The 11,869-nt window shown below is 41.3% G+C and overlaps 2 protein-coding genes across 2 annotated transcripts in view; one reads left to right on the top strand and one right to left on the bottom strand.

Moving 5' to 3' along the window:
- Nucleotides 1-431: 431 nt before the first annotated feature.
- On the top strand, nt 432-9,218 carry ANKRD22 (ankyrin repeat domain 22). Its single transcript, XM_010156040.1, has 6 exons — nt 432-746; nt 4,339-4,530; nt 6,304-6,411; nt 6,741-6,818; nt 7,686-7,784; nt 9,141-9,218. The coding sequence occupies exons 1-6, from the start codon at nt 726-728 to the stop codon at nt 9,216-9,218; spliced, it is 576 nt and encodes a 191-aa protein (XP_010154342.1). The 5' UTR covers nt 432-725.
- A 2,348-nt stretch (nt 9,219-11,566) lies between these two features.
- LOC104512874 (lysosomal acid lipase/cholesteryl ester hydrolase-like) overlaps nt 11,567-11,869 on the bottom strand; it is a 10,002-nt gene continuing 9,699 nt past the window's right edge. Inside the window, exon 9 of the mRNA XM_010156039.1 lies at nt 11,567-11,800. Within this exon, the coding sequence (XP_010154341.1) occupies nt 11,567-11,800 (234 nt within the window). The remainder of the gene's footprint in view (nt 11,801-11,869) is intronic.

Raw genomic sequence — 11,869 nt, 5'->3', positions numbered from 1 at the left:
TGGAAATAATTCTGTTCCCAAGGAAGCTCTACAGGAATTAACATATAAAATTAATAGGCTAAACATGAATCATATTTATTGTTTGGGCTGGGCTAAGAAGAGAAGACTGAGCAAAAGGTAATGAAAGGGGCTGGCCTATTTAATAAGAGGCTGAAGCTAAATTACACTGGGAGCTCTCATTAAAGGTGTGTGATCTAGTTTCTTCCCTTGTCCCAGTAGGCGTCTTGAGCTGTTCTTGCAGAGGGCTTGGAATATGTTTTAGTTAGAAGTAGCTTGGGTGGCAAACTAGCTACTATTCAGTTATCTGTTTAAGTTTTAGGTTTCATGCTTTTTTTTTTTCTTCATTTTCCCCTCCCTTTCTTCACTTGTGAAATTTTCTTCCTCTCTCTCCCTCCTCCCATCCTCAGCCTGTTTTACTACTTTCCTTTTTAGGCAACTGGAGGCTGTTATTGCTAAAATGACAAAGGAAAACGCTTCTCTGTTGTAACTTGTTCTGTCAGTCTCCCGTAAGCTGCTGTTCTCACATTTACCTCCCTGGGTTGGGTTTCTGAAGACAATTGTTTCATGCTACCAAGTAGAAAGCACTTAAAGGAAATGTAGTTTAAGAAAGAGTGATACATTTAAGTTGTATATTAAACAGATTCAAACAAGCTCAAGAACATTTCAAGTGAGGTTAACTTGTTGGGCTGGTGAACAGGAACGAACTCAAGCAGTGAAGAATAGGCATGGGGATACTCTATTCAGAGGTACGTGACCTTTTTTCTGCACGGTAACTGAAGGTATTGAAGATACAGTTGTTCACTGGGTTTGGTTTGTCCCCTTTGCAGCCTCCCATATGCAGGCTTATACAGATCTGGATGTTCTTTTCCTTTGGAAATGCTGTACTTTGGCTATTACAAATTGACAGAAATACTGTTTGTAGGAGTAAAGAAAATGTAATAACCAGTGTAACTGTTGTGACTTCACAGAGAAAGCATGTGTTCAACAGTTTTTGTTGTTCTATGTTGAGTTCAGAATCATTCTGAGCATGATGCCAACAACAAACAACTCTGCAAACTGGAAACAACTCTTTGGATTATGTTGAATATAGATAACAAAGCTAATGCCTAAGGAAACATTCCCCCTCATCCCATGACTGTTTTAGGAATGAGATTTTTTTTAGCTCTTATCTTTATGGATTTGTCCCCAGACTATGGTCCATTTAGCATGCTCCTGGATTTTAGCATAAATGTTACCTAAACATATTTGTTATTTTCTAAACTCCCCATTCATATGTGTGGAAACAAATGAAGATTTAGGTCCTTTTTGACTGTCAATACAGTGGATTGTATTGCTATTTCTTTTTTTCTGGAGGTAGCATTACATAGATATTCCTCTAAAAGGTTACATTTCTGTGCTGAAAGCCACCCTTTTGTCTTTAAAAGGCTATTCAATGAAATCAAGTATCTTCTCCTCTTTCAGCATTATAGGAAGCCTGGATCTATGCATTCATATGACGGTGGGCTGCGTAAACTGCACCTTACTGTGAAAGGTTTTGTTGCCTCTTTTCAGACCTACTGCTCTGAGATAGTATTGTACAAGAAACTAGCATCACCTTGCTTTAGTAAAGTGATGTTTAGAGAATGTTCAAATACTGTCTGAGTGAGATATACTTCTCCAGGTAAGGTAGGGTTCATTAATACAGGATAGAAATCTAGAGAAGTGCAAATAAGAAAGTGTAAGTTGACTTTTCTGAGAAGTATGGTTTGGATACTAGTGCGTTCCTCAGCATCACAAACATAATTTAGACTTTCCTGTTTAATTCACAGCATGTCTTTGGATGAATTTTAGTACACAGGAAGAGACTATGGATTGGTTCAAAATATCTGGTTGTTATGAAGTGACTCCTTTTTGTCTAAACAGCTGCAAAGTGTTCATGTAACTTTGGCAATCTCCTGCAGCTCTCAAAGGAGGAAGCAATTATAATCTGAAATTGCTCTCTCAGTTGCAAGACTGCCTTTACTTTAACCTCCTCTCTATTGGCCAAATGCTTTGTCTTTAGTGCCATGCCTTTAACCTTTATTTAACATATAGTAGAACTTGCTGAATGTCTTGTGGTTTATTACTACCTCAGCAAAGCTCAGCAGAGGGAGGTGCAAGAAACTCTGAAAAAAAAGCAGACAAATTCAGATGTGGCAGTTCTTCTGGATCTGAGTAAACAACCAGGTCCTGATTTCAATTACATGGCCCACAGCTGATTTAAGGGAAAAAAAAACCACAACAAAAAAACCCCCCAAATCACTTATGTAGAGGTTTTGTCCTTCTGACAGTGAACATGTTTTCACTTTTCTTGCATCCTTTACCTGGTGATCTTGTACTGAGCGATCTCAGCCATGAAAACCCTTGCCTGCCCTATGACTACTTCTGAGCTTTCCTGAAACCCCAGATACTGAACATGAAATTCTCTTCTGATGGGCCTGTAGAAGTAGTATTGTAGAAAAAGAGATTCTAATCTAACTGTGGAGATTCTGCTTTAAAACTGCATGTTCAATTTTCCTTTGAACACCTGACTTGGGTGAACATCACTCAGTCATTGGCATGTCTTATCTTCAAACTCTAATTTCCAGTTCCTCTGCCCTTTGCTTTCTTCAGTTAGGCAGGGCCACATGCTCTGGTTCATGGATAATCTGAGTTAGCTCATGGTTAGACCTGATGCTGTGGCAGGGAAAAGGCACCACCAGTGCCTACCAGTGAGGGTAGAAAGAGTTTGGCATTGCAATTTGCCTTTCTCTCCCTTCCACTGCATGTTTTGTGTAGTGTCACGCTGTCAGGTTCATTGCATGCATCCTGAGTGTCAGAAGTGTGAGTGAGAGCAGAGGCGAAGGGCTGTGCTGCCAGGCAGTTCAGAGGTGCTCGTTTTCTCTTTACCTGAGCTGGAATCCTCGGTCCTGCTCCCCCTCCCTTCAGACCTAGAGCTTGTGTTTGTATTGGGTGTAATGTCTGGTGTGCCTCTGCCACATGTGAAATCCAGTTATTCTGAGTACATATCTTAGAGATTTATTTCCCTCTTGCATATGATGGGTGGATAACAATAATGTAGTAACCTTAACATGAATCCGAATCTGGTTGTTAAGCTGCATTGCTGCTGTGGCAGTCTCCTGACACTGTGGAAAACTGAGTGAGGGTTTCCAGACTTTTATCCTCCCTGCTTTTCTGTAGACATAAAAGAAATGTCTTTTCTTGGGGTTTGGATGGAATCTACTGTTTCTACATAACATTGCCCTAACCCTATAATTGGCCTCACTGCTGATATTCCGGACAGATGCTGTCTAACTGTGTGCATATAAGAAGCTCTATTAATTGCCTTCTGAGCAGTTTGGAGAATACTTTAAAATAGTCTTAAGCACAGTTAGTCCTAATTTAGATAGAGCTGCCAGAGTGGCAGCTCAGAAAAAGTGAAAGGTGGAAGAGGGGTTTGCAGCAGAGGCTTCACAATCACAGAGACCCTTGCACACTTGTCAAGCTCTAGCCTGCAGTCAGGTTTTGTGTCCATTCTGCCACTACAGGAAGCCTGTTTTGGAACATTGCTCTGCACGTGGATAGAAATCTCTTTCTAATTTTCATGCTAAACTTCTTGGCCAGTCTGCCACACTTCCCACTGTTATATTCTGCATGTATTAGGTCAGTAGAAACTCATAGCACTCCTGTCATTCCCAGCCTCTCCTTAGTCTGAGTTCTTGCTGCTGCAGAGGGAAGGAAAATACTGAGGAAAGACTTAAGTTGCTAGCAGTTCTCAAAAGTCAAGCAGGATCTGAGCTGTGGGCATACCTGCACATAGTTTTTGGGTATGAAGCTTACCTTCAAGCCCTAGAAAAGTAACACCAGGTGAGTTTGGTTTTTCAGCTTTCACCTGAAGTCTGGTTCTGTTCTGGGAGCTGATGAGTCAGAAGTGGTACCACTTGTTCAGCAGTGCTCGTCCGAAGGGAAAGCCTGTAGGAAGCTGAGAGGTGCGGGCTTGTCAGTGCTTGCTGCTTAACGTGACCAGCTCCTGTGAGATCGGATGATGGTTTTTCTTAATGGCTGCAAATGAACGGGATCTATATCTGTTCGTTTTGGACGACGTGTTAATAATCCAAGAAAGTTCATTCCACTGTGCAAGGGCTATGACTGCTCAGGCTGAGGGCGGGGAGCTGCTGTGGCAGCTGCCGGTGTATGTCTTACCACCACCTTCTGGAAGTCACCTGCTATTACAACCGCTGCCAGAAGTGCTCGGCAGGGTCTTGGGATGTATGAAGTGTGCAGTTAAGTCTGGATGGCTCAGTGAAACGTGTGATGACGAATATTGTCTTCTCTCTTCAGCCCATTTGTCAGGCAGCTTATAATAACGATTTCAATGAAGTTCAGCTCCTTTTGGAGCGCAATAGCAACTATCTGAACATCCAGGACAGCTTTGGTGGAGACACCCCCTTAATCTGCGCATGCAAACAGGGAAACAGCAGGATAGTTAGCTATCTTCTAAAAAGAAACGCTGATGTCAACCTCAGAAACAAGGTAAGTGGACACCGACTCCTCCTTTGCAGTGACTGTTCTTTCAGGTTCTTGGGGGTTGTGTGTGGGAACACTGGCAGTGCTGCCAAACCTGAGGTTTGTTTCTGAGATGTAAGTATAGCCCCCAAATTATAATATAATAAACTTCTATGTTTCTGTTTGTCTCCTCATTTATTTTTCTAACTTCACAGTGCACACAAGATAGTAAGCATCCCCAGCCTGAACTTCGCTCTGTGTTCACGTTCCCAGTTAATACTGCCCAGTCCCCAGTGAGATCTGCCTGCTTGCCCATGCAACACTCTGCATTCGTATTGCCTTCCAGCTTGGATCTGTCCATTCTGTAGTTTTTCTTTTTCCTCTGCCTTTTTCTTCTGGTTTCCTGGTTAAAAGGAAGGTCTGAAGAAGAGCCTGTCCATCTCTCACAAAAGTAACCCTGAGGAAAAACAGACCCTATGAAAATCTTTCTTATTCCCCCTGCAGACCTGTTTCTGTAACCTTATTTGACACAATATAGTGTTCTGGGGGATGAGGAGGGAAGCCTTCATCTGTTGTTGATCTGATCCCTGCTTTTAAAACCTACCTGCCTTGCACAATAGCTGTGACTGACTGTTTTCCCTAAGGTGGTGAGGAAGTGTGTTTTTGTGGTAGATTTCCCTGTAGGTTACAGATAAAAAGTAGCTGAAAAGTGCATGTTCTGGATTCATTAACTTATTCTTATGATGTTAAGGGTGATACATAGCCATGAAAAAACACCATAGCATTGTCAATTCTATTATATCATCTCGTACTCCAAGGCAATGCTTAGCAAGTTCCTACACATCTGTGGGCTGTCTTATATCCCTGGTTTCCAGTGCATTGTTTATTTCATAGGAGGGTAGTAAACATTTGTGACGTCAGTGGAATACTCTATCTTACCTGTTCTTGATGCAGAATGCTCTCCATCTTACCTCAGAGTCCCTTTGTAAGGGTTCAGTATTTTGCAATAATATCATTCTAATTGAATTAGTAGCCATTTTCTAGCCATGCCTGGCTTTCTTAAATGCTTCTTTGCTTCACCTTCACAAATGGAATCAGGCCCTTAGGTGCAGAGCTGAACTGCAGTGTTCAGGACTGAGAATGGGGAGCAGAGGGTGACACAGAACAGCTTCTCTGATTATTTTAGGCCCCAGTGTAACACTCAACCTAGTTCGTCAAACTCCAGTTTGACAACATGTAGGAGGTTTAACACACATGTTCTTCAACACACAAGTTAAAAGCTCTACCCTTTAGTTGCTTTGGTATGCTCAGTATTCAAAGATTTTTTTTTAAATCCTCTTCTCACTAGGAATCTACTGGAGGTGTTGCTACTTACCTGTGTTTCTCACATGTGCCAAAGAAATTCCATAAACTCTCTTACATCTTTTTTTCAGTAACCAGCACCTCTGTAAGAAGAACTGTGGGGTTTCTTGCTGCTGATTTAACTTGTTGGGTAGCAGTAACAAACACATGAATTTCTTTCCCTCTTCAGCCATGTCCAAGTTTGCAGACATACGTATGGAATCCTTTGGATCCCACATCCTTCTTGCACATGTAGCCCAGTTTCCGTGAGCCTGGATGTGTTAAATATGCTTCTACTTGAAGGAAGCAAAATGCATGTGTCTGTTTCTGCTTGAAAATCAGAGAAATATTTCTAGTAGATAACTGAAAAGAAAGCTTGTACAATATAAAATGATCTTACTATTGTCAATATTAAACAAATATAATCACTGGTACTAATCAGAGTTATTTTGTGTTTAGAAAAACCGCACGTGTCTGCATTATGCTGTGAGAAAACGGTTCACCTTCCTTGACTATGTGCTCATCATAATCCTCATGCCAGTTATGCTTATTGGATATCTTCTCATGGTGAGTCTGGAAGAAAGCTGGAAAGAACCTATATCTTTCCCTTTTCCCTTATCCCCTTTCTCATGGCAGTATTTCAGGCCAGGAACTTGTATAGAATATGGACTGCTGTTTTTATAGCAAGGACTGATTGATAGCAACAGAAGAAGCAGGGATTTTGCTGTGAATATAGCTAGTGTAGGAACAGAATTGTATCACTGCATCAGTCTGTCACTTGCAGAAGCCAGACTCTCTTCTTTTTGGAAAAAACCCACAGTATTTAGACAAAACCCTACTTAGTACCATATGCAGTTGTGCTGTCTTACTGTGTTACTCTCCCTTGCACCAAACAGGTCTCGAAGACTAAACAGAATGAAAACTTGATCAAGATGTTGCTTAGAGCTGGAGTGGATGTTAATGCTACAGACTTTGTAAGTGGGTTATACAAATGCACATGTGGTTTGTATGCATGCGACATTACTAAAAACAGACTTGAGAATCTTCTAGCAATATAGTCCTGCTTTCAGGGTAGGATTAGGGACTGAAAAGACTGTGATGTAGCAGAGGCATTCAGTGATTCCCCTTGACATTTAAGCAATAGTTTTGCAATGTACACAGAAATAATTCTTCAGTGGTCAACTAATTCTCCCTTTCTGACCAATGCCCTCTTAAGAGAACCTAGGCAAGCCGGGTTGAGATACTTAAATACTTATGTATTAAGCACCTGATCCTATAAAGATTCTAGTGATATAAGGGTCTGAGTTTATCACCGTTTATGTGTTCTTGGACTGGAGCAGATTTGTGAGCAAAGATCATGTCTCAGTGTAGACTGTGTCTTCTCTTGATCTTTGGGGTGTGCTGATGTGCCATGTGTAGGACTCTGTATCCACTAGCCTACTTGGATGTGGTAAAGAGCTCCTCTCCTCTAAGGTAGAAAAGAAGAACCCCCAGTTTTAGCATCATCAAATTCTAAAACTCTGAAGTATAGGCAAACTGTATTGCTGACGACACAGTTGTTGAGATCAAGATCATGGAATATTCTGAAATTAGTAAAGAACTATTTGTTTCCCTCTGAAGCAATCACACCTGTTCTATCAGCTGCATCCTGGAGAAGGCATGATTTTATTGTATGACAACGTATTTGTTTTACTGTGCAGTGTGTTGTGACAGGAAATGGTATGTGTCTTTTGTATCCAGCTGTTAGGGGGAAACTGGTAAGGCTACAGGTAGTCGTACTTGTCTAAGGTTTACTAAAGGAGTAATAGAACTAAAATTCATTTGCTTCTGTTTCCCTTCAGTCTGGTAGCACAGCCCTTCACTATGCTTGTGAAATGAAAAACCAGGCAGTTATTCCTCTACTCCTTGAAGCTCACGCAGACACTTCTGTAAAGAATCAGGTAAGAAGGTGAAGTTATTATGGGTATTTCTTTATCACAATGGTGAACCAGTATGTTTTAAGACTTAGTTGGCATGCAGCAGTTTCAAAAAAGGGGTTCACAACTTCCTGGCAGTAGACTTGTTTGCTGTGTGGTATAAAGCAATGTTTGCTCCATTGCCTTTGTTGGCAAGAACAACTTTAAAGTCCAAATCCTTCGCTCCTGGATTTCTACCAGTAAACACTGCCTGCATGTCCACTGGATTGGCAGATCTCTTAGCTATCTTTATGGTACCTCTTCTTAACTCAGAGCTGCTCTACAGTTGTTCCCAAGATGCAGGCTGCAGGGGAGTGGTAAGAGCCTTCCCAGGTACTTTTAGTGCCACTGGACACCATTCTTCTGAGAGGGGCTAAGTCAAACTGTTTCTGCCATCAGAAAAACTCAGATATCCAAATAATATTGACCTGGGAGTATCTGTATTACTGAAGGGAGGTGAGCAATGTTGTGATGGTTTTGGCTGGAATAAAGTTAATTTTCTTCATAGTAGCTAGTATGGGGCTACGTTTTGGGTTTGTGCTGATAACATGTTGTTAACTTGTTGCTTAACACATGTTTTTAGTTGTTACCCAGTAGTACTTACATTAAACCAAGATCTTTTTCAGTTTCTCTCTTCTCTACAAAAAGCTGGTGAGACACACAGCCAGGACAGCTGTCCCAAACTGACCAAAGGGATATTTCATGCCACAGGGCATTATGCTCAGTATATAATCTGTAGGGAGTTGACTGAGGGGATCGCTACTTGGGGATAGGGTAATGATCACTGTGTGGTGAGCAATTGTCTTGTGCCTCACTTGTTGTTTTGTATATTCCTTTATCAGTATTGCTATTATCATCATCATCATCATTATTTATTTGTGTATTTATTTCCTCTCCCTTTACTGTCCTGTTAAGCTGTTTGTATCTCAGCCCACAAGTCTCTTTTTTTCTGATTCTCTCCCCCATCCCACGTAGTGGGGGGGATGGGGCAAGCGATGGCTGCCTGGTGCTTAGTTGCCAGCTGGTACTAAACCATGACAAATGTATTGCCCGTGTTGCTCTTGAAATCAGCTCTTAGCTTAGCTCTGCACTGACTTTGGACGTTAGCCCCAGGAAACTGTGGAATGGTTGTCACTACTGGAGAATGGGGCGGGACTCTGCCCCTGGTTTCAGTGACAGTAGTTGTATACTCAGCATGTTCTGAAAGCTTTCTTTTAGAGCAAGGATGTGACAGTGAAACTTATGCAGGGGAGCACTGCATCTGGGTGGCAAATTCAGGAAAACTTTTTGTTCTTGACCCCTATCTATCATATTGACATATATTTCATCTGTTTCTTCCAGGGTGGGGAGACTCCCTTAGATATAGCAAGACGACTGCAGTTCCACAACATTGAAAACATGCTAAGGAAAACTTCCTAGTCCTCAAGGACTCTTGAACATGCAGAAAATTACCTCATCTGGCAACCCATCTTGCACAGCAGCAGGAGTCCTGCAGAGGTCTGAGGGCTGTTACTTGATAAAGTCTTCACACAAATCCACCCATTCCTTGCTGCAGACTTTGACTATTTTGTGTGAGACTTGTCAGTACCCTATGGCCACATGGGCTGAAAGGGGTTAATTTGATTTTACTAAGCCATCAATAATTATAATAGAGCTCAAAATATTGCTTTTCCCATCTGCTTCTCCAGTTTTATTACATGACTTTAGTGCAGACTGTGGATTTTGAAAGCTAGCTATAGCATTTCTGGAAGCTTAAACATTGCACATGACGGTTGGCAGCCAATGCAAAAATAAAATATCCTTTGGATAAACTTCACAACTGAGCAACATGTCACAGCAGCTTATACAAGGTCTGGCACCCTTGCTCTTCGTACTTCTCTTCCTACAGTGTAAGTGACTGGGAACATAGATCTCGGCTTAACACTTCCTCCTCCCACCCTACAGATTTCAAACACCTTTATTCTGGCTATGTTGCTACAAGGGAAGGATTATCTCTTTTTTTTTTTTTCTTTTCCATATAAGACACAGCAAAAAGAGATTCAATGAGTTGTTGGAGAACACAAAGAAAGCCAAGTCCCAGATCCCATTAATGCACTGAGAAATAATAAGGAAAATGTGTTTGGTGCAGAAGAGAAATAAGTCTCTTGACTAACTTTCCACTATTAACAGTATGCTAAAGAAAAAAAAAATCTGTAAATGAAATGTTGTTGATGGGAACAAGATGCATCATTCCCAGGGCACTGCACAGGATAGCACGCTTTTAAGAGAGGTGTGTGCAGCAGCCCCTCTGCCCCAACACACCAAAACAAACCATGAACCTTCATGAACTTTCTTTTGCACAGATAAAGACAGAAGAAAACCTGAAGTGGTAAGCAGTGTATTAATGTTTCCCAGCACTCTGTGATTCAATAATGCAGCAATAAAGGGGACTCTTCTTTGAAATGCTGCTGCATCTTGTTTTCTTGGTTTAATGGATCTTTATTTTTGTTGATGGTTTTGGCTATTTCCACTAAGTCATAAGTTCAGAAGATAGATGTCATGAGCAGCACTGCTAATGGCTTCTAGACTGGGTACATGGACAAGTTAATGTATTTTTCCTGTGTTGCAGAACACAGATATATTTTTTCAGTGTGACTATTTCATTGGATGCTGACTCCAACTGCAAAGGGTCTTGTTTGGGCAATAAGAGCTTGAAGTTCCACCCAGAGACATCCCAGGAAACAAAGCTACTCTGTCTGAGCCTGTCAGCATTAACACTTTGGTTGTAACCTGGGGACAGACGCTCTTACCTGACAGATCAACTTGTAGGTGAGTAGATGTGAGGCACTTGCATGAACAATGAAGGTGCTGTTTCTTCAGGCGAATGGCCAGAAAGGGAGAACAGCTGACTGCTTTCTCATATTGCAGAAATTGCTTGAACAAAGAATGGTCAAGACAGGGTTATGTAAAAGACAAAGCTGATAGCTCAGAGTGCTTGCAACAACTTTGTTGCCGGTGTCAAGAATCATTCATGGGGTGGAAGCTGCATTGCTTGAAGTGGAGCTTCCCTGAAATGCCTACATCTCATTCCGTGGTCTTGAATTTGGGGGGTTTAGAGAGCATGAATGAGGCTTTGGGTGACGTGTTGACATGGAGGGCAGGTGAATACTTCTGTGAGGTTTTCTGAGATTGGATTCTTGTATTTCTAATGTTTGGAAGGCATCTACTGCCACCTAAGTTTCTTGTATCTTAAGATCTCTTTGTTGTGTTGATACTGTAGGTAAATGTGAGGAAGAAAAAAACCCCAAGTCCTCTGTCATGTGGATAGATTATTTAATTTAAACAAAGGTCAGTTGTTCATCAATGGAGAAATGTGTAAACCCCACTTTTGAGTCTTCATCGGAAGACAACAATTGGGCACGGGAATGTCTCTGTGGGGTACATAAGATACACACAAGAACAACAGACTTTAGGCATAGAAGAATCAGTCTTCTAGAAATAAAAGCTGTCCAGATTAAGTGATCCCTGTCGTGTGTGCTCAAGTACATTCATGTTTTCAGATTTCATTCCTATTTGCCTCAAACTTCTCAGGAAGACAGCAGTCACAGTAACACCACAGAAAACCTCAAACTATGAGGAAAACAAGGAACAAACAAGTGCAGATGAGTACCTATACTGCTATTCATTATGTGTGTCTGGGTGTTTACCTCTTCCTCAGGAATTACTTTTATTGTCAAATAGAAATTCTGGAGTTTTTTACTGAATGCATCAACACAATGCATGTGGTTTCAAAGGTATTTTGTTATTATTTCAATGATTTTCTGATACATTTTCTCAGCTGCATCAAGGCCCCAGATGAAATCAAGATGTCCCCAAGAAGGAAAATGCTCATGGTAAATGAGATTAGTAATCCGAGGAAGTAGCATTGCCATGTCTTTTGGATCTGCAAATTTGTCATCTCCACCGCTCCAAACAGCAATTGGTGTGTTTATCTTCTCGATCTTGTACACAGGAGGAGTAGACTGTAAAAAGGGAGGAGACCTGAGTGAATGCTGGTGGATCAGAAGTTGTGTTTAGAAAATGGTTCTCTG

Source organism: Eurypyga helias, unplaced genomic scaffold (assembly GCF_000690775.1).
Source record: "Eurypyga helias isolate BGI_N326 unplaced genomic scaffold, ASM69077v1 scaffold1257, whole genome shotgun sequence".
In the NCBI taxonomy this organism is placed as follows: Eukaryota; Metazoa; Chordata; class Aves; order Eurypygiformes; family Eurypygidae; genus Eurypyga; species Eurypyga helias.
The sequence above is the reverse complement of the archived record's forward strand: the minus strand, read 5'-3'. Positions and strand labels throughout refer to the sequence as shown.